This window comes from Pangasianodon hypophthalmus, chromosome 21, assembly GCF_027358585.1.
Source record: "Pangasianodon hypophthalmus isolate fPanHyp1 chromosome 21, fPanHyp1.pri, whole genome shotgun sequence".
Lineage (NCBI taxonomy): Eukaryota > Metazoa > Chordata > Actinopteri > Siluriformes > Pangasiidae > Pangasianodon > Pangasianodon hypophthalmus.
In genome coordinates this window covers 11358706-11381965 of record NC_069730.1, presented here as the reverse complement: position 1 = coordinate 11381965, position 23260 = coordinate 11358706, and the positions used below count along the sequence as shown (strand labels likewise).

The window sequence follows — 23260 nt, the reverse complement described above, 5'->3', positions numbered from 1 at the left end:
TTGGGGCTCTCAAGATTCTTCCTCATGTCGTCTCAGGGAGTTTTTCCTTGCCGTTGCCACCTTTGGATGGTTCAGTAGGGATCAGAATCTACATCCGGGTTTCTGAAAAGTTGCTTTGTAACAATGTTTATTGTTAAATACACTTAAAATTGATATTTTAGCAAGAACAGAAACACAGATTTTAGTAATGGGACTGAGTGCATTGTGTTTAGCAGGGGAAACACCAAACTCAGGCTTTGAATACATTGTCTTTCAGTATCGAGAAATGAACAGAACAGTTCTTTGATCCAAACTCATAATGCAAGTCTAGGGGCAGTTGTTGGCGCAGTCAGTAAATGTTTATGCAAACCACATGTACGTAAATTACGTTCTACATCTCTAAGATAAGATAAGATAAGATAAACTGTATTACATAATAAATTTAATAAATATTATATCTATAACTCCTCTTTTCACAGATGGAACTGTTTTTTTGAGAGGGAAGAATTTGTGGTTATGTACCTTATTACTTGCTTAGTTGTGTGCACTTGATCATGTATGGAGATCATAGAACGTGCTTTATGGTGTAAGGAACTGCAAGCACTTTTTCTTGTTGTAAGAACAGCTTTGGTAAGAAATTTATAAATTTATAAATTAATAAATGGTAAGAGTTTTTTGAGTGCAGTAGTTGTAATTCACTTTCTACAGTTCTGTATTTTAAACATTTATTAACTGGCTTCAACAACTGCCCTTAGACTTCCACTGTAAGTGAGTTTATAGTAAACAGCTTTTCAGTTATTTGTGAAGTACGATGGTAATCACACTACACTAAAGATATAGTTTCAAACACTGGAGTATTCCTTTAATTTTGTCAATATGAAAAAAGAAATGTAGTTTCTCTGGTTTATGTCAGCTTCGTTTTGTTTTGTATCTGTGTTACTTCTGACACCTTGCTGTATGTCATACACTAAATCGTTATTGATTTCATACTTCAGCTCATGACTACGGACTTTCTCCACTGGTTCCTTACACATTTGATTTCAGTATTTTCCTGACAATTCCTTCTCTCCTCTCCTTTGTTTTTTTTTTTGTTGTTGTTTTGTTTTTTGCAGAGCTGGGTAAAGAATGTGTCAGGCGCATGGTGTACTGCAGCGTCTGGGGACCATAAATAGGGACGGACTGATTCTGCTTCCTGTCAGCAGCCAGCAGAGAGGACAAGGACGTGGTGTATTGGATGTGAGACAGAGAGCCAGCTAGAGAGACGGCAAGGTAAGCAACCGTCTTAGCGTGTCAGTGTTAGCTCATGCTGCAGTGACAGAATGTAGCTGAATGCCAGTGGCTGGTGTGAGAAAGGAGTGTGGCGTTTTTACACACACAGAATGCTGTGGAATGTTTACCTCTGTACGCTGACAATGCAATGTTTATACAGAAAGAGAAAGACGTCTCTGTGTGTTTCACTGCCCGTCTGTCCTCCCTGCATCGCTCTCTCTCTCTCTCTCTCTCTCTCCATCTCATCTCACTCAATCTGCATTCTCTTTCTCTCCTCACTCTGTTTCTGACGTTATGTTTTGGTCTCTTGCAGCAGCTTACAGTTTAAAACCAGAACAGAAATGCAATTAATCAGAAACAAACACACCTGGCGCAACCTAAAAAGAGAACTGAAATAACCCTGACAATCTCACACACACCCACGCACGTACACACATGGGTGCCTCGCAGACACGCCCCTCTTCCTGTTTAACTCGCTGTACTGTTATCTTAAGCTGTGCAGTCGGGTCCGTTGTGCACGTTGCTTCCTCTTTCTTGTAGAAAAGCCTCGGAGTGTGCTACCACTGCATTTGAGACGAGGCCTACGGTTATCACTGGGATTCGAGGCGACAGATTAGGAGTCATAAGCAGATGAAATATCCTGTGTTTGTAAGCCTTGCCCAGAAGGCAAGACTCATGATATTAATGTCTCTGAATCATATTGTGTGTTCAGATCCAAATGAGATTAAGGCAGGTTTCCATGGAGATCTTGAGTCTTTCAGTGTGCACACACACCCACTCACCCGGACACACTCTGTTTTGCATATTAAGACCCTAACTTTTTTTTTTTTTTTTTTATCTCTGATCAATATCTGAGAACTGCAATCCCACAAACACGTACACACTCATACACTTCTTTTATACACATACACACACACACACACACAAACACATACACTAACGCTTCTGTGTTGCTTTGCTGTTGTAGGTGTCACTTCCGCTTGCAGCGCGCCACATTATACAGAATAATTCTCACCCAGAATGCATAGCGGTGAGCAGCATGTGGTGTGCGGGTGAGTTCCTGTCTCGCTTTCAGAAGGAGCTCTGCACCAGCACCACACACAGGTATGAGCTAAATTATCTACTTATACACACACACGCGCGCACACACACACGCACGCACACACACACACACGCACACACACACACACACACACACACACACCTTTTTCAAATATTGAGTGTCCAACACTTTCATAAACCTCTGCTGACACATTGTGCTATTTTAACCACATTATTTATACATTCTTTTTTTTTAATTACAAAATACGACTATTACGGAATGCTCCTTTCTGCTTTGAATGGTTCGTGTAAGTTTACTGAGATGCAGAACAGGATGGAATTCTAATAGTGCTACATAATAAACAGATTCTCTGGCCAGTTAATTCACTTCTGAAAAGTTCAGCGTAAGAGCTGGATGCATGCTGCTGGAAGAGTGTGTGTGTGTGTGTGTGTGAGCGCCTTTATTTGGTGCGCGCCACATCAAATTGGTATCTGAAAAATGCACATCGCTTCCTGCTGGGTTTCTTTGTCTTTCTGAAGCGTGCCGTGGTGTTTGCGTGGTATTTAGATTTCCTCCGGGAGCCGATTTCGCAGGTCAAACCCGCTTTTGTTGCGTCAAGGCACATTTATTGATTTCTGCCTTATTTCCACAGTTAGGCTAGTTGTGCGATTCATTCCTCAGCACAGTACAGGAAGTGGAGCGATTGAACATGATATGTAGTTGACTTCATGCTATTTTTAGGCTCCAAATGCTGACTCATGTAGCAGAGTAACAGAGTAAAAATACTCCATGCACTCTACTTTATTAACTTCTCTTCTTCAGTAAAAAATATCTTACTTTTAAATGCATGACTTTTATGTAACATCTACTTATATTGGTGAGTTTATAGAGAGCGTATACTCTAAGATGGACTGGAATGAAGAAAAATAAGAGATTATGCAAAAAAGTATTTCTAATAATAAATACTTATAATTACTTGTGATCTTTACTCCTACATTTGTGACATAAATACGTCATAGTTAGGTGGTTTCATGCTTGTGGCTTTTGGATGTTGGATATTAACAGCATGAAGTTACTTCTGCTTTCACTCAAGTGGCTTTCTGGATTACACTGGCTACTGACCTTGTAGTGTTAAAATAGTATTCTGTAGTATAATACTTCTTATATTTAAGCTCAATTAGTGAATTTAGAGAGTATTTTTACTTCTTTTCCCTCCGAATTATCCATTTGAGTACGGTTTCTGCCACTGAACATGCAGTATTATCATGTAATAGCGTTATTAAGGCATGACTGTAGAAGTGGAGTGTTGACGCTCTTTGTCAGATCGATGCTGTTCTGTTAATAGCTGTGCCACTCACAGTAAGATGGCACTGCTAATTAAAGATGGTGGAGGTTGAGGAAGAAGGGAGTGGTTCTCTGTTATTTTTTTTCCCTTTGTCATTGTGAGATGTGCTCACACTTCCTTGTCCTCACTTCTCCTCACTCTAATGAAATGTTAAACTTCCTCTTTCTCCCTGGTGTAACTGCTGTCTTTGTGCCCTTACATTGCTTCATGTTTTAGCCCAGGAAGCATGTGAGGAAACCCAGTACACTACCAAGAGTGCTAACTGCACAAGAGCAGCAACATTAAACTTACAATAAACACACAGTAAGACCTGATTATCTAGTTGCAGATTTACATATTTGCAGTTCATGTAGAAATGCAGTTAAGCATGAATTGACTGGTGAGATATTTTATATCAAGATAGGGCAGAGCATGGGGCAGCTGTGTGTACTCTACTGGAATGTGGCTCCAAATACTATTTATTATAAACCTGTTATAGGCTGGTGCGATATAGATTTTTCTCTGCTCACGATTTATCATTTAAAAAATTGAGATAAATGATTTAACAATAAATCACAATCATAACTGAGACAGGAAAAATGGCATTTCCATTATTTCAGGTTTAAGGACAGTAAGGAAGGATGTAATAATATAATCAGCTGGACACTCGATGGCAGTAAACAGTAAAAAAGCATAACGGTGCAATTTTTTAAAAATGCATATATATAGTATAATAAAATCAGTTATCTAATGTCTGCATTTTCACTCTTGAGCTGCTGCTTATAGTGTGTGAATGTGTCTGTGCGCTGACTGGCACAGGAGCAAACAAACAAAAAAAAAAACATATTTAATCACTTTTTAATTATCATCAGTTAGCACTGTTTGTAAAGTGTTAACACTTTGTTGCATGCCTATTTCTTTTTAGGTTAAATTTTGTGTTTTCGACCATATTTTTGCCCAAAAGTGTTTGGTGGCTTCTCTAATAAATATAATTATCTGCTGTTAGATATATACTTGTCTATTATTAGCCAAGGCAAACATACATTGCTAGAGTTTATTTAATATTAATGAAAACATTCTTGATTTACCTCGACACGAGTCCCGAGAGATTGGGGGAAGGGGCAGGGCCGTCTCAACTGTTTTATAGGGGGAAAAAATGCTCTTTTAGTATTTATGAGCGCTAACTTACAAAGGCTGGTGGCTCTGGTAAAATGTAATCACAGTAAATGTCACTGGATAACATGGCATGTAATATGATGACATCATTACATCACAAAAGCCTGATGTATAATATCAGTGCAGAAACTAATATCTGGCTATAAACATACTGCATATGAAGATTATTCATGTGAATTAATAAAAAAAAAATAATCTATTCATCAACTTAAATATGGCTTATATATAAGAGTGCTCATAACAAATAGCATTTGGCATTTTTTTTTTTTTTTTTTTTTTTAATTTTTTTATTTTTCAGTAATGTAAAAACAAATCTGTGTGGAACAACATAATATTTAACATCTTGTTACTTCCCTGGCTTTCTCCTCTAGGACTAATCTCTGATGATGATTATTATTATTATTATTATTATTATTATTATTATTATTATTCCTAGTTACAGTAACAATGACCAGTTTAATTTACAAATAAGGAATTTATTTGAAATAAAAGCACACGATACTTGAAATTTGTGGATTTAAACAGACCTTTCTCTCTAGCTCTTGATCGAAACTGTACTGAATCACATAGGCAGCGCAGCCAAAATTCAACAGACTTAATAAGTTTTAAAAAATTAATTCTACCAGCCTCATTACTATACTATGAATTTACCGCACATGTTTTACTACTACATCGAAAGTGATGGAGCCCTTTGAATAAAATGCAAGAAGGCTTTAATGTCAACCAGTTTGTATAATTCACTCATCAAGCACTGAGCTTTTGTTTTTTTAATGCGCGTTCATCTCGTCAGTGTTCTGCTGTGAAAGATGCCTCTGCTTTTACTTTCTTGAGGGATCAGAGTTTTTGGTTTTGCTCTTTTTGACTCCTCTCTTCTTGCCACCATCATATAAAGATCTCTATGTGAGAGAAAGCGAGAAAGAAAGAAAGAGAGAGAGAGAGAGAGAGAGAGAGAGAGCATGGCTCACCCTCGTGGTTTCTATCAGTCATGTTCACATGAACGCAGTGTGAAATGACATTATACCTTTTTTCCACATTCGGTCTGACAGTTCTGTTCAACTTCTTGTTATTTAAGCAAGAAGCCTGTATGTTGTAAGTGTTATCTGTCAGTCGGGTTTTCTGTGTTCTTTAAAACTGCCTCAGCATCGTTGGGCCTGAAAACAGTTTACATGGTGCATTACCTGGTGTATCAGCGCTGCTTATCAGTGGCTTCGCTGTGGTTTTACATTTCTGTCATTGGATAAGCAAACAGCTAGTTAAATATGAAAATCACAATTGATCCTTTTTCATAATCATTGCAGCCCTTAATATGAAAGTTTCTTTAACAGCATACAAACGTTTCACTGTAAGATTTAATGTTTGGGAGAACCTTAATAAAATTTGCTTTTTTCTACTGACACACTATTGCAGAAGACATAAAATAAACACCCGTGGTGCCTCAGGCTTTTGCACAGAACCCACATGGGAGCATGATGGTGCAGCAGGTAGCTTTGCTGCCTCTCAGGATCCCTGGGTTTGATCCTGAGCTCAGAGCACAGGTTACTGTCAGTGCAGAGTTTTGTATGTTCTCACCTTGCTTCACGGTATAATGTATAGTGGATATAGAAAAGATTTTGGGTAGAGCATAACGTTTCCAGAGAAACAGGGCAGTTCTAAGGAAGCAGGACATTTCCAAAGAAACAGGATGTTCTAACAGCTGTGCAAGCAAAGTGCTTCTGAACACAGCAGATCTTCAGGTTTTATCTCAAATTTTTCACCTGTCTGTATATAAATGTGTTATTACTGGTGTGGATGATGTCAGATGTCACTACAGTTGAATTCTGGAAAACAGCCAAAAATGTGATCAGTCATAAAGTTATGAACACTATGTGATGTTCAGATCTACAAAAAAGGTCAGTTAATCAACATTTAATAGCACTACTGAGTTTATTATTATGTGCAGTATAATATGTACTAGATTACAGTATGTTCATTTTATAATAGTTGTATAAAGTATCACTCAAACGACTCGATTGCTGTTAAATATCACTTTAGTCATTTTTTATCATCATCGTTTTCTCATTTATGCTGCTAGCATGTCACCTCCGTAACCTTGTCTTGGTCGTCTGCCCTCAGTGATCACACCGGGATCAGTGTAAAGCAGTAAATGCATTCAGTCTGCATGAAGATGTCTAGCTACGTCTGCTTTTAACACAGCGAATGTCACAGTTTGATCAAGTTGTTGGATAGCTGGATATCAATTCAGTTTGCGATCAGATATCAGCTGTCAAAATGTCGATGCTGCTGCGCCATCACATCATCAGCAAAACAGAGAAGAGCGCTTACACGCTCTGTACAGATGACAGCGGGCAAAGTTTAATAACCTAATTAAAAGACACAATTAGCCAACAGAACAGAGCCGACTGCATTAATCAGCGATTACTTCACTACCTGTGTGAGCATGAACAGAGAAGATTTTGAGCAGGCTTGTGTACTAATGCTGCGAGTGATTTTTACTTTTTTATGCTGATAATCAAAGTGAGAACTCATTTCATATTGTAAACATAATAACTCTTCAAATATGTTTGGCAGTAATGTCGTCTTTCTATAAATAGATTAGATTGCAAATGTAGGGCATCTTTCAAATGTCAAAATATGACTATGTGCAGAGGCACACATTAAGTCCGAGTTCATATTCATTAGCCAGTGTATGAAGAATTTACAGCTGCTTGCCACATGCCAGAGTACGAATGAAAGAGAAAGAGTTATAGCATGATAGAGAGATTTTTTTCATTAAAAGAATAAAAACAAATTTTCATGGAAAAGAAGTTTTTAAATAAATAAAGAAGGCAAAGGCTGACTTCTTCATGGCACCACTTTATTCTGAATAAGGCATTGAGAGCTACTGCAAAGAATTTATCTTTCTCAGAAGTTCTTTCCTAAAAATGAGGAAAATGTGTTGTAAGAAAATCTACAATCAGTCTCCATTCTCATCTGAGTTGTTCCTCACCAATTTACACCTATGTGTGATTCTGAAAAGTACCTACAGGAAATGTATAATGTGCTTAACAGCACACACTTTCTATCTGTGTGTGTGTGTGGGGGGGGGGGGGATTTGCAGGTTCAATATGTATATCACAATGCACAATGCAGTTGTGACACTTTGACTCACTTCATTCATTTGCTGTGCTTTTTATTTTTAGTATTAATGTAACACACCTAAACACCAGTGTTTCAGGCTCAATAGTTCCAGAAGTGGGCAGGTTCTTGAAAGGTTCTTTGAGGTTGTAGTAATTTCTTTACGCAACACGATGAACCGTTAGACAGTCAGTTTCAATATGTGAGCACATAGTTAAGGTTCAAATCGCTTTTTGAAAGACATGCAGTTTAGCATACTAGCACCCTAAAGAAGTGCCTCTGAGCTTGTCATGAATGGATCTGAAACCGTATCTTGTGAAGTGCACCAGGTAGGTCAAGTGAACGAAAGAGGAAATAGGTAGCGGTGAGAGGGACAATGGTAAAACACAAAATTAAAGAAGGAGAAGAAGTAAAAGACAAGGGTTCTTTTTTCTTCTTTGTAAAAAAAAAAAAATAGAGGGGGGTTCCCTAGTCAAATTTCAGCCTCATTTATTTTTTCTGAATCATGTAACTTAACAAAACAGGTGAAAAACAGGTCAATTCCAGCATCAGTTTTATGATTTTATTGCACTTTGTTGGTGATTGATGGTCATGGTCATATCCTTCTCCTACATACCGTGTTGAACAGAAATAAGCCCCTGCTGCAGACACACTTGCTTTCATCCAATTTAATAGCTGAGAGGCTTTTCATTGTCAAATGTGGGACAGAAACTGCTTTCTGTACACAAAGTCATAGAGCCATACTGTTGTATCTATATGAAGGCAAAGATTTATTCATGGCATGGGATTAGCAATGAGCTAGCAGCAACCTAGTGTCGTTAATGCCGATATACAGAATATACAGTATACAGATCCAAATAAATGAAGCAGGTCAGTTTCATTGTGGATCCGGAACGTAGCCCAGGGACACTGAGAGGCAGGAGTACACCGTGGATGGGACACCAGTCCATCACACGACACCATGCACACACACACATTCACACCTAGGGGCAATTTAGAATAGCCAATCCACCTACGCCATGTTTTTGGGAGGTGGGAGGAGACTGGCGACCCTGGTGGAAACCAGCGTGGACACTAGGAAAACATGTGAAACTCCACACGGACAGTAACCTGAGCTCGGGATTGAACCTGGGACCCTGGAGCTGTGAGGCTGCAACACTACCTGCTGCACCATGGTGTAAAAACACGTGAAACTCTCTCCACTGTTTCTTTGTCACGAATCACAAAGTCACCTGTGAAACTGATAGCATGCTAAATATTAGCAATAGCTAATATTGCAGCTACAGAGCTGTGAAACCAGTAGAGTTGTAGTTATACATGAAACATCCTGTTTCACTGGAAAGTGTTTATATATAATATGTGTGTGTGTGTGTGTGTGGGCGGGTGTGTGTATATATATATATATATATATGTATGTATGTATATATGGGTGTGTGTTATATTTATTTTTTTGTGATATTAGTGGATGGTGCAACAAAACAAGTAATTTGCATGCAGCAACCTACAGACAGTGTGGTTTGTTATAGTCTCACAAACCAGAGGTTTTAGGTGGCTGTAGATGAGACTACGATGTTGTGAACTTCACAAATTGTTTAAATTTAGGAACTAGGCAAAAATACAAAAATCTCAGAGTTTCCAGAATGATTCTCGGAGTCGCTGAAAATGAAAAGATTCTCCACACAAACCTGAACGACTCTTCTTCTGAGTATCACTGAGGACGTGTATTCTTTGTTGCAGTAGTTTTTGAGTAATTTTACTCTGCAGGTCTTTGAGCCCTTCTCTAGAGATAAAGTTACAAAAGTGCTATTATCAAAAACCAAGAAGATAATGGAAAATATACAAAAGATACTTACTTTTGTCCCTTACTTTTATGAATGGAAATTTTTAGAAATGTTTAAAAAGTCCAAGAGGTCTTTAATTTATGGAAACTGGGACTTCTCCCTCACTGTCTGTGACTAAACTCTGCGGTATTTCTAGGACGATCATCACTTGAAACACAGACAGAGGAATGCTAGCCGAGTACGAAAGAAGTAATCAAATATAGCCAAGAAATATTTTCCTTGTGTGTAATATCTGCATGAATGACTGAGGAAAAAAAGCGTAAGGAAGAGATAGAAGGACAGTGTTGTACTTTGCTGGATTGTCACCTTGGCCTGAGATTTAAATGTGCAAATTAGCACAGACTTACCACCATGGCAATGTCAACTACAGCATTGCTAATGCCAGAGTTAACAAACTGCCATGTGGATTATACAGTTCTGAAGTCAGATCTTACACTTAACAAAGCAGCCACAACACAGGACGAATAGTTGGCCTGTGAGGTGATATTGAATTAAATATGAATGGTTAACAGAAATGTTTTCTGGTAAAAAGTCCAAAAAGAGGCATAAACACTCATGGAAATACTCATGAAACAAAAAGACACCTCTTACTAATGGATAGCCATTGTTTCTCTGTGTGGTTTTAACACATGCATTATAATAAAAATTCATATTATATTCTCTATAAAGCTATACATCTACTCCAAACAGATTTAGAGCATACCAAGAATAAAATTAAGAAGATGAAGAAAACTATAACTAGGGAATCAGGAAGCCCAGAAAACTATAAAAACATGTCTTAGAACAACAACTATGCATATAGAACTTTCCAAAAAAACACAAGCTAGAGGGCCACACCTGAGCCCTGTTTTCCCACATCTATTAATGTGGCCTCCCCTTTTTTCTCTGTCTGTCTGCCTGAGCATTGAGCTATGCATGTGTGGCAGTGAGCTGACCTGCAGAAGCACCAAACTGAAAATCAACAGCTTCAATTGCTTTTCCTCCACTTTTCCTTATTGTGTCTACCCTGCAAAGTCACAAGCAAAAATTGTTTAAACAATCAGTCCATTTGGCCTAGCAGCTCTACTCTGGGAGATGGCACTGCAGGTGTTCCAACCACTAGCGAAAGTAACAGAAGACCTGCCAGCTTTTAAGCATTTTGCTGATTCTGACATATAGCTTCTGAGTACATAGTTAACATCTGTTAACTATGTACCCCCCAGACATCACCACCAACCCCCTTTCCAGGAGTATGCATTGTTCCTCTTCAGGGTTGGCAGGTGTGTATCAGTATGAACCAAGGCCTTGCCAGGCATCTTGGAGCCACAAGTAGGACTGTGTGGCCTAGTTGCTGAAAATAGCAGCAGAAAAGCAAACAGTAGATGGCGGGGCCAGTCATGGGCCAGTGCAAAAACTTTGTCTGGACAGTGTGTTTGTGCCACTATTGTACAGATCCAGCAGATGAATTGCCCTCAGTTAGGATAACTGTGGTTGGGACTACAAACATCCATGCAAGGCTAAGAGAGCTGTCCGCCCTCATACTGCCTTAATGATTGAATAGTATAACACATTGAAGGAACGTCTAGCATTCTCAGTGAATCTTCAAGCATTGATCATCTTCAAGGAGCGTGATATTATGGAGTTCTTTTCTTGTCTAAATATGCCAGTATTCTGATGCTTCGGACCATCGGAGGAGACAGGGCCACCTGAATACATCTCGAAAACACACGTGGCACTTGAGAGAAGCTGAAGAGTAGAGCTGAATTGGAATGTCTGTCCTTGGAAGGCAGCTCTCAAAAAGCATCTGTGTTCTGGGCCAATGGGAAATGAAAATACATAGATCCACTGATGTGAACTAGTCGTGTGATTATGTGGCATGAATTACATCTAGAATCTCTAATATATGGAAGGGGAGAGCTTTTAAGAACCGGTTCAGCCCTCCGAACAGAATGGGAGCAAAACTGTCGCTCTCCTTCTTAATTAGAATGTACATTGAGCAGAACCCTTTGTTCTAAACCATAGGGTCTATCTTCTTGATTTTGTCTCTGGCCAAGAGGTAATCAGAGCAGGATGAGAGTGGCCTTGTTGGGCTTGCTTAAGGAGGATGGGGCCTTTGTGGGTACAGGAACTCTGGACCAGGTTGCAGTGATCGGTGCTGCGTGGCCAGTCTGTTTGACAGTACTGGTATCTCAATTCTGAAACCGATGCTCTCCTTTCCAGGCCCTCTTTGGCAGAAGGTTCAAAGAGTATCCCTTGCAAACAGAGCAAATTTTTTTTCAGGGTTTATTTATACATATCTGACTGCAGACTGTGCTAACTACACTTTCCATTGTGCGTAAAGCAGGATGGCTCAGAAATGTACCATGTCTTGTCCTATGTGTCCTACTCCCAGGTTTGTTGTGTCAATCAAAGGTGCCCTTGTGACCAGCATCTACAGATTAGAGTAGTTGTTCCAATTCTAGCAGTAGAATGGCTAGGTGAGTGCCATACACAATACAATAAGTTCTTACTAGAATATCATCAATGTGTCAGGATCAGGTGCAGTGCATGTCTGGACACAGAAATTTCTCTGGTAAGATCACCAGCAATGTCAATTGTAGGCATGTGACCCAGACTGACCTGCCTGTGTTGAGCTGTCATTTCAGAAAAACCTTCTCTAAAGCTGTCAATAAAATTCTTGCACTGTGCCTTATGGAATTTCATTGTGAACAGCATTGAACAAAATACTGCATTTGTGGCCACTGGCTACATGTCAGTATCTAATCCCACTTGAGCCACTGACATATTGAGGGTGGCTGTCATGGCTAGATTAGAGTTTGTCAGCAGTGCATGTGAGCTGAAAGTTGTCTATCCAGATTCATTTTTGGACGTTACTGAGGTCACAGTAGAACAAGGCGGTTCAACTCCCACGACATTATCAAACTGGAATAACCTTCCTGTCATTGCTGTAGTCATAGCATAGACATAGCATCCTCCCACTCCTTGGACAAGGACCAAAGGAACGCTGGCCATTGGGCTATAAGGACAGCTCTTTTGAAGGATATGTGATTCGACACTGCACATTCTCGGCTCCAGAATGATCAGCTAAGCCACACCACCAGGTCGTCCATACACCTAGCAAGTGACTCAGGTTGCTTTCTCGGCTTCTTACTATGCTTATCAGTTGTTGCCGGATGTAGGCGAAGGTCTTGGCATGTGTGTGCGTTTGTATGGTTTACTAGCACTGATGTGTTTTCTTTCTGTTGGTCATAAATTCCATATGCTCCTTTCTTCCACTCAGCCATAGCATTTTGACTAGTCTTATACGAAATGTTAGATATGAACATACATATGAACACTGCACTCCCTGGGTTTAAAAAACTTCACTTGAAACTTTACATATAATGTTAGACTTAAAGGCATAAGTTTTCTTAAACCCCAAAACTCCTATTAAATTGCCTAAGTTTTTATAATTGCTTACAAATGAGGGTTACTATGCAGGAGCGTATACAGCAGAACTGCAAAAGTCTCGAATTTGCCTCCGATATGCTAAACCCTGGACTGAAACATTTGATAGTAGTTGTCAGGTAGTGGTGAATGGTTTGGCCCAGTAGTGCTTAGTCACCATGCCTATTCAAAATTTCTTAGATTAACACCGTGCAGATATTTGTTTTTTAATCGGTAATGGTAAAAATGCTGAACAACTCTCTATAAATTACAATACAGACAATTAAATTGATGATTTTAATAATTAAGATTGTAAGAACAGAATAAATTATGAAAGGATTTCCTGTTGCTATTTTCAATGCAAAATTGTATTTGTATGTAGAGGAATAGTTTATTTTACCTTTATGTTGCAATATGGTGTCTAATAACAACAACCAGTTCTGTTGAATCATACAGTAAGGAATCACTTTGCACAATCTCAGAATAGACACGGCCATAAGCAGTACCCTTTGCCTATCATATAATAAAATTATATGATTCTTTTTTGCTTACAACCTCAAGATTGTTGTACAGCAGATGAGTGACACATGTGACAGCTAATGTGCTTAAATGCCACCTGATATTTCGCCAGTTCACATCAAATCATGGCATATGGGAGTTAATAAGATTAAAATTAAAGTTAAACAAGTTTAATCATTAGCCAGGGAAAGAGGGAGAGAGAAAAACGCATAAGAGAACAGGGATCTGGGTGTGTGTGTGTGTGTGTGTGTGTTTACCATATCACTGCAGTCTGCATTGAAGAAAATCCTCAGGGGACTGAAGGGAAAGCGCTACATAGTTTCTCACACAGCCCCTCTCAGTTTTCCTTTTTTTTTAATACCTTTCTTTCCTTCCTTCTTTCTCTCCTCCCATTCCTTTCCCTCCCTCCCTCCCCTCTTTCCCTCTCTCTCTCTTCTTCCTTCCCCCAGAGGTGCTGTGACAACACTTCCTGGTTGGTGCTAGTGGGCAGGGTTATGCTTGCGCATGATTGGTCGCTTGGCTGGATGCTCTGCGCAGTACTGTTGTGCAGTTAGACTGCTGTTGCTGCTCTCGCGCACTCTCTCTCTCTCTCTCTCTCTTGCTCTTTCTCTCTCTCTCTCTCTTCCTTCCTCTCTTGCACTGCTGAGGCGCTTGGCTCTCGCACGCACACAGAGGGGCACGCGCAGGGGCTCGCTCACATTAACCAATAAACACATCTACATGCAGTGGAGCAGCAAGGAGCCAGACACATGTTAGGTTAGGATACACACACTCTCTCTCTCTCTCTCTCTCTCTCTCTTTCTCTCTTTTTCTGAGAATGGTCCAGCTGGTGCCTGGGGCTCTGCTGTCGCGGCCTGCTGCCTGCATCTGATCACGATCTCTCTCTATCACACATACACACATACACATACACACCCACACAAACCCGCACACAGAGCCGCCTCACAGGGAAGCACAATGTGAGAGGTAAGGATTTCCTTCCTTTTTTTAGTCCTATCTCCTTGTTCTTTCCACAGCAAAGGCAGCTGCGGCAACAGAAAGCCTTCAGGCAGTGTAGGACTTTCTGAGCGTGTGTGTCTGTGCATGGGTTTGTGTGTGTGTGTGTGTGTGTGTGTGTGGGCTATGTTTGGATTTCCATGGAGGGCTACTAGTTTGCCACACACAGGAAACAGGTCAATTTAATAGGTTAAAGCTGTCACTCCACACAGACACACACATGTGTGTGTGTGTGTTTGTGTGTGTGTGTTTGTGTCAGGAAGCAGGGTGAAGGTGTGACCCAGCTTCTGTTTCCCTCATTTTCTTGTTTAGACTGAAATGGCACGTGGCTGATTAAATGTTGGGCCAAGTGGCTTTTCTCTCTCTTTATGTCCTTGTTCTCTCTCTGTCTCTATCTTTTCTTCTCTGTATGCTTGAAGTGTGTGTGTGTGTGTGTGTGTCTGTTTTTTGCATACACTCTGCGTGCTGAGCTTCCCGCCCCCAAAATGTAAATTACGTGTGACATGTTTAGTTGGTGCTTCCTAATATGGGGTGCGCTGCGTTTCAGCAGGATCCTGCCAGCCACTCCAGGATTCCACCGGGGTGTGTGAGACAGAGGGTGTGTGTGTATGAGTGTGTGTGTGTATTTGTGTCAGTGTGAGAGACACCATTAGTAGGAGGCTCGAGAGAGAGAGAGAGAGAGAGGGCAAGAGAGGGAAAGAGATGTCTATGCATGGTTTTCGCTTCTCTTTGAGTGCGTCACTCCTCTCGAAAGACGCCATGTAAGTACTCGGCACTGTATTCTACACTAATACCTGTGAGTGTGGCTAAACCTGTGAGCTTGAGCTTTCTGAGTTTTTTTCCATTCCATCTCGTTGGTAACCTCCAGTTTTAGACAAAATGAAGATCTATTCATTTCCAAGGTCTTGTTATTACTCTTATTTTGCCCATGTTCAAAACCGTTCCTTTAAGTTCTTCATTTCCGTATGTAGAATTTAAAACAATAGCTGGTGTTAGGAGATTAACATCATACAGAAGACGTGTTTTGGGGTGATATTGTGCTATGGGATGATGGTTTCGAAACAGTACGTGAAGCTTTTTATTAGGGTTTAATGTTCACTGAATGCAGGCGATATCATAAAGATTACAGCCTGGGAGTGGTGTTTTGTGCGCCATGCTTTAAGAAGGACTGGGAGTGGTGTGTGTGGTTTGAGAGTGAGAGTGTCGCACTTTACAGGGAAAAAGCGAAAGTCCTAAGGAAGTCCTATCACATGCTGTTGGAGGGAGAGGCACACACTCCTGCAGCTCACTCCAGTTCACACTCAGTTTCTGCTACAGTGGTGTAGCAGTAAATAACTCCAAAACATCTGTTACTGATCTTAAAACACAATCCTGCAACAAACCAGAATAAAGACGCGCTTCTATGTAATATCCCAAATCCGAATCCTGTTCACCGGCCACGATTTTCAGATGTGTTGTGATATTGATTTTGATTTGTTATTGGTTAAACACAGACCTGAGTGATGTGTCACTTTTACAGGCGAATCTTCAGGTCAGAGTTTAACGTCGGAGTGATTCACAGGAGTCAGTTCACTTAGGGAGAAATCAGTAATCTGCTGTTTTGAATCTTTCTGACTGTGTTGTGAGTACACTACACTACTGTTTAATGTGGATTATGTGAACATGTGAGCAATGCCCGGTCCGTGTAGTAAGAACATTCTAACATGACTGTTATTTATTACAACGTAACAGGAGTGTGGTTAATGGTAGGACTAAGCTTTCTGGCCTGAATCAGATTAAATTAGTTCATGCTGGCTTTTTGGACTTGAATGATACAGCATGTTTTTGTATTCTTCCTTTTTTCTTCTCTGCATTGTGTTACTCTCTCTTTCTGTCTGTTGGTCTTTAGTGCTTCCTGTCAAGTGTGTGGGTGTGTAAATGCAGGTATTCACGGCTCTGTGTGTGTGTGTGTGTGTGTGTGTCTAGATAGGAGGCAAGGTACCAGAGATCAGAGACTGTCCACATTACAAGATTTGCAGTTCTGTTTTTGTATATTTGTTTTTTTGTTTGGTTTTTACGATCTGTTTTGCACTTTGATGGGTCACATTTATTTTTGCAAGCGATTCATATCTGTCATCAGTGTGAACAGACCTCCGCCCTGAAATGACCCACACGCATCCATCATTGCAGCAGCGATAGAATGAACAAACTAACAACACTAAGCATCACTGCAGAGATTATTTGCTCTAGAGGTTGGCTGACATCTTTTCATCTGTTCTTGATTAGAGCGAGAATGTGCGGGGAAAAAAGCGCAGATGCGTAGTCTTTAACGCTTCTGCAGCTATTATTGACACTTCTGTTCTGATGTGTCGGTGAGGAAGAAGAGCCTACAGTGAGATGAGCATGTGCTCTCAAAAGTGTAAATGATTTCTAATTTCAGTTTTAAAGAAGTGTTTACAGATCTGCATCACATTTCGGAATAAATGCCGATTTGTGCCGCTTGTATTTGAACCTAGCCGTACATCTGTATGTATCCTGGTATGAGACACAGACATACGACAGAGAGGTTTGTGTGCGAGTGTGTTTGTATCTGCGTGCCATCCATTGTTCATTCTTGAAAGAAATTAGCACAAATATGGCTGCAATTAGCAGCACATGGTACTCTGTAGACATTTGCGCATTTGCACATGCTATTCTGTAGACATCATACATGCAGGTTTATTAAATCTAAATGTAACTGGAAAGATCTTTTTTAAAAAAAAAAGAGAGAGAGAGAATACTCCATTATTTTTCCCCCCAACATGTTTTCCTTTACTGTAAAATGAATAAATAGTTGCTGTAGCCCCAAAAATCTGCCCTTAGACTTCAGTTGTAAGTGAGTTTTGCTTCGATGGGTTTAGAATTGTTTTCTCAGCAACAGGAAATGTCGAAATGATTGTTTGTGCTAATTGCACGTACGCCACAGGTGCAGCAAAATAAAAATGAAATGAAAATGAAAATGAAATGAAATATAACCTTACCACAATCTCTGGGCAGTTTTTGGGGCAGTCATTGCTGAACAAATTCTAAATGAGTTTATAACTTCACCAGAGTGACTGTGGAGACACCACTAATTTTCAACCCTTCCCTTTTTTTGAGACAAATTACCCACGTGTGTGAGTCATGTAGGTAGAGCGCTGTGGTTTCACTAATGACTAGACGGCAACATACACATGATTTATCGCCACACTTTACACCCAAAACCCCTGACAGAAGCAGAAGCATCTTCCATGCCCATGCTACACAGTCAGTCTTTAAATAACAAAAACTAGTTTAACTCACTTGTTTAGTCACAAGATGGAAAATACATTAGGTTGATAGGAATTTGGATTTGTTCCAGGCCTTAGCTTGACCTGCTTACTGATAATGCTTTCCAGGAGGCCACATACTGTTTTAAAGCCTTCTGCTGGGTTGTGAACAAAGTGCACCACAGAGCCAGATTGAAGAATTCATTCAAACACTCAGCCACAGACAATTCGGCCACTCTGGTAGAAGATGCTATTGCAGGCTACTTGTGGAAGAATACACTATATGGCCAAAAGTTTGTGGACCCCTGACCATCACACCCATATGAGCTTGTTGAACATCTCATTCCAGCTTTATTCCCCCTTTTCCGTTATAATAAGCTCCACTCTTCTGGGAAGGCTTTCCACTAGATTTTGGAGTGTGGCTGTGGTAACTTGTGCTCATTCAGCTACAAGAGCATTAGTGAGGTCAGGCACTGATGTTGGGATGTCGAGGAGGTCTGGGGTGCAATCGGTGTTCCAGTTCATCCCAAAGGTGTTCAGTGGGGTTGAGGTCAGGGCTCTGTGCAGGACACTCGAGTTCTTCCAGTCCAACCTTCTCAAACCATGTCTTCATGGAGCTCGCATTGCGCACAGAGGCATTGTCATGCTGGAACAAGTTTCAGCCTCTTAGTTCCAGCGAAGGGAAACTGTAAAGCTACAGCATACAAAGACATTCTAGACAACTCTGTGCTTCCAACTTTGTAGCAACAGATTGGAGAAGACGTACATATGGGTGTGATGGTCAGGTGTCCATAAACTTTTGGCTATATAATGTATTTAGTAACGTGTTGCGCTGCACTCTTTCTCCACTGTCTGGATTATTCTCACAGCTCATAACGAAAGTGTTATGAGAATAGAATAACTTTATTATGCACACCAGTGTGACTGTCAGAGTTACTGAGGAAACATGAAAGAGCAAAACTAATCATCAAGATCTTGTCTTTTAGCTGCCATCAGGTGGATAGCTCTGATCCAGCAGTAGTGCCTGTGCATCTCAGTGTAACTGTGCTCATCCTGCAATAATATGAACAGCACATAACCTACGGAATGAGCTAGTCATTTAATGTTAGCTTGCTAGCGAAAGTATAAGCTCCGGTTGAAGGGAAAAGGGTTGCTCTAATTGGGTTGCTGTAATCTCACAGAGGCTTTTCCTGAGATTCTGCACACCTCCGGGCTGTTAGACACCGCTTACTCTAGCTAACAAGCTAAAATATAGTATAGAGAATAAAACTATTATACCTGGTTGTTTCCAAAAGTTGTTTTATATTCTCTGTGTGTTTTGTTACCTAATCTATGTGTTTTGTTTTCCAGCCTGTCAAACATTCAGACAGTGTTAGCACACTAATAAACCCTGACCAGAGGAGAAAAAGACACCGATCAGGCAAGCAGCGGGCTTGAATCACTCACTCTTGCTTAATTTAACCATGTTTGAAATACAAAATATGTAGAAACTCAACCTCCAATTAGGCACCAGTCAGCTATCATGAGTTCTCTAGCTCAACAACTTTGATGCAACAAGGATAAATCAGCTAGCTATCATCTATCATTCACTAGCTTCCCACGAAATTAGAGAACAATTAAATGCCTTACCTGTTCAGCAAGAACAAAAACTAACACTACACCAATCCTGAATCCCTTTTTCTCATATAATGTAGAACCACTCTCTTTTACTCTTTCACTACTGTTTGCTGTGTTTACATTCTCTCTCGTTGGCTGTGACTCCTGCCAGTCACCGCATAGCCAGACTGATTCATGACTGAATGGGGCGGGATTATATTTGAAGTGTCTGAGCTGCCGTATGATATATGCATACAGATTTTCCTGCCAAATCTCACACAGTGCTGAATTGCTACTACAGGATTTTTGGGTTGACTCACTGCATCCCAGGATCATCATATTATAAAGTATGACTCAAAAGAACAATGTCCTTACCAGCGCCAAATTGTAAACAAGTAAACAAAGATTCTCAGTTTTAGTCAGAGGAAACCCCCCCTGTCTCATGTTTGCTTTCATGGCCTTTACATGTTAAACATACATTCACTATATGCTGGGAAGTGTAGACATAAATTACTGGGATTTTTCACGTTGGTGTGTATCACGCACTTGTTTGCTAGATGAATCGCCTCTTTATTTTTCTATTATTGTATGTTTTACACAAGTTTTGTGTTATAACAGGTCATAACAGATATAATAGCCAAGCTTAAACCACTTCAATGTTTAAATGTAGCTTTACTGTTGGTATCATTGCCTATTATCAACAATGACAGTGATGACCTTTATTATTTTGGTTGCCAGATTAGTTTGTCTTTAGTGATTTATGAATAAACGCCCTTAATGTATCACATTATCCACTTAGGCCAAACATTTTACAGCCTGCACTTCTCAACATCACCACAGTGAAATGTGCATGAGCATCGTCTGCCATTTATGGGAATGTTGCAATCTTGTCTTCCTTCCTCAATATAAAATTATAGAACTTTTTTGGGTAATATCTTTGGTATCGAAAGCTCCAAGTTAGTTAGCAAGCAGAAGGAGCAGGCTTCAGAAGGAGCAGGCTTTATGGCATGATGAGAGAACGAAATGAACGTCAATCAAGCGGAACAGCGGTTTGGCATACCAGTGAGTTAGAATGCATTTCTTGTGATATCAGTATTTTCAGTCTCTGGAAAACAAGATACGCTGTACAAGAAAGGCAGTATTCAGCGTTATGCAGGCGTAATAAGCATAGCAGAATTGTGCACATCTGTATTCCGTCTACAGACTTCAGACAGTTGCAACAGTGTTTTATAGAGTTTGTTCGGATGATGTAAATACACTCATGGTATTCTAGGGCAATATTAAATATATAGATATGTCGGAATGAATTAATTAGTCATATAAATCATCCCTGTAGTTTTTATAATTTGATAGAGCTCTACACGAGAAGAATCTAGCAACCTCAGAGGTGTGTACTAATGTGAATGAGTCACCCAGAAATTTAAATGAAGTAGCTGCGTAAGGTGAGCGTAAATACACAGAACTTTCCCTGCTCAAATATTCACCTAACTTTAATGTGCAAATGTGCAAAGTAGGATGATTTTTAACACCCATATCTGTCTTTCTCTCTCTCTCTCTCTCTTTCTCTCTCTCACCTTTTCACTATCGCACAATGCATTCTTTGCACTGCAGCGATTCAAATCAAAAGCTCCAAGTCTAGACATGATTCTCCTTTAATCATCAGAGTAATGTTCACTGGGCTCAGCAGTGCAGGCATTGGCCTGCTCACAGAAGAATCTGACAACAATGCTGACAAATGCAATGTACAGGAATATACACACACTCACACACTCACACACTCACACTTCCTGGTCCTGTGACCGTTATCACTCCTACTGTTTAAGTTCCAAAGGTTCATTGTGTTAGAATCCTGGAAGTGGTTTGAAGTGAAAATTTGGTCTTCTGTCTTTAGGCTCGTTTTGTAGCTGGTGAGGTTCTGCTGTGTGCGGAACGTCGACGCGTGATAGTGTGTATGCAGCAAATTCTAAAGACAACTTCGAGTTAGAGAGCACACGCATCTCTCTCATTCTCTCTCATTCTCTCTCTTTCTGTCTCTCTTTCTCTCTGTCTCCTGCTTGGCGCCTGGCCCAGAATGCGGTTGCAACATCGCTTGCTCTGATTGGTTAGCTGGCATCATGCAACACTTCTGAGAAAGGGGAAACGATCTCGCTCTCTTTCTTTCCACTACTTCCCCCAACTGTCTCTCTCTATCTCTCTCTGTATTAATCTCTACTTCGATCTGTCTCTCTTTAAATAGATTTGCTATGGCTTTACTGCTGAGTGCTGCACTGTAAGTGATATGCTATTAGAGTTGATTTTCCAGAGCTTGCACTGATGCTTGCGAATTTACACGGGGCTTCTTTGCATGTGTCTAAGAGTGTGTGAGTACATGAGCTGGAATGAGACGGAGGAGAAAGTATTTGACAGAGTGCTTTATTTGCCCTAGCTGATGGTGTTAAGTAGACTGCTTTGCATTTTTGGCATTTTTGGTTGGGTAAAGAGTTTGTGCAGCTGGGCAGAGAGACGAGTCTGAGACAAGGAGAGAGGGATAGAGAGAGAAGGAAAGTGCGAATAGAACGAGAGAATGCAAAAGAGGTGGATTAAAGAGAGTACCACGTGACGGTTTCAGAAAGCCAACACCAACAGAAGTGGCTTTTGTGTACTTTATTAGGCACCTGTACACAGCTGCAAGGTCACAACGAAATGATGCATGAGTAAGGTGTTCATTTTTCTTTTCTTTTCCCCCTCTCTCTCTTCCAGGTGGGTACTGAAGGTAGTGCCCTCTCTTGCTGCAGCTTGGACCCGCTTGTAGTGCCAGTCCCTGCTTTTCGCAAGCTTGCTACCCAAACCAGGCCTGGACTTTCACCCGGTGACCTCTGACCCCTGATCCTGCAAACCCCTGCCACCTCTGCAGACCCCAGACCTCCCACGTGCTCCACCTTCCACACAGCTGCAGTACCCCAGGAGCTGCCAAGTGCCAGTGGGATCGCTTGGAGTTTTTCACAATTGGAGCTTTCGTTATGTGCGTGTGTGTGCGTGTGTGTGAAAAAAAGAGAAAAAACAGCCAGAAGTAAAAAGTTTTTCTTTTCTTTTCTGCTGCCTGGGAATTCTCTGTGATTCAGTGTCAAGTCCTTGACCCCCACACACTCCGTTGTGGAATAGGCTTCATGTTGATTGTTTGAAAAAGAGAAGCAAAGAGAAACTTCCCATTAAAGGACACCCAGCAGATTCTCCTGACCTTGAACACACACATACACACATACACACAAGTTTGTGCTAGCCATGGCAATGAACATGGCACACATTCGCGACCCAAAATGGCTGACACTGGAGGTGTGTCGTGAGTTCCAGAGAGGCACGTGTTCACGCTCAGACGCTGAGTGCAAATTCGCCCATCCAGCCAAGAGCTGCCAAGTGGAGAACGGCCGAGTCATCGCCTGCTTCGACTCACTCAAGGTAAAGCCATTAAAGGCATTATTATAGCACACACCTCACAGAATGACTCAGAGACTGAAGGGAGAGAGAGTGTAAAAGCAAGAAATACTGTAAGAGAAAGGATGTCTGACTAAGAGAGAGATTGAAAGAGCTGGAACTCAAGTCAGAGCTGTAGTAAGGGAGACTGGGACAGTACGAGAGACAGACTGAAAGAGTGAGACGCCGTGACACGATGGAACGAAAGAGTAAGAGACAGAGTGAGAGTAACAGAGCCTGGCAGACAAAGAAACAGACTAAACTAGGAACTTGCAGTTCACGT

The 23260-nt window shown here is 40.6% G+C and overlaps 1 protein-coding gene across 17 annotated transcripts in view; it reads left to right on the top strand.

Annotated features, from left to right (window-relative positions):
- Window positions 1-1115: 1115 nt before the first annotated feature.
- mbnl1 (muscleblind-like splicing regulator 1) overlaps window positions 1116-23260 on the top strand; it is a 64327-nt gene continuing 42182 nt past the window's right edge. For 2 of the 17 annotated variants that reach the window (XM_053227353.1, XM_053227349.1), the window contains exons 1-2: window positions 14872-15426; window positions 22267-22962. In XM_053227353.1, coding sequence (XP_053083328.1) covers window positions 22789-22962 — 174 coding nt within the window. In that variant the 5' untranslated portion in view covers window positions 14872-15426; window positions 22267-22788. The other 15 variants (XM_026925431.3, XM_034297782.2, XM_053227344.1 and 12 more) reach the window with 15 other exon arrangements.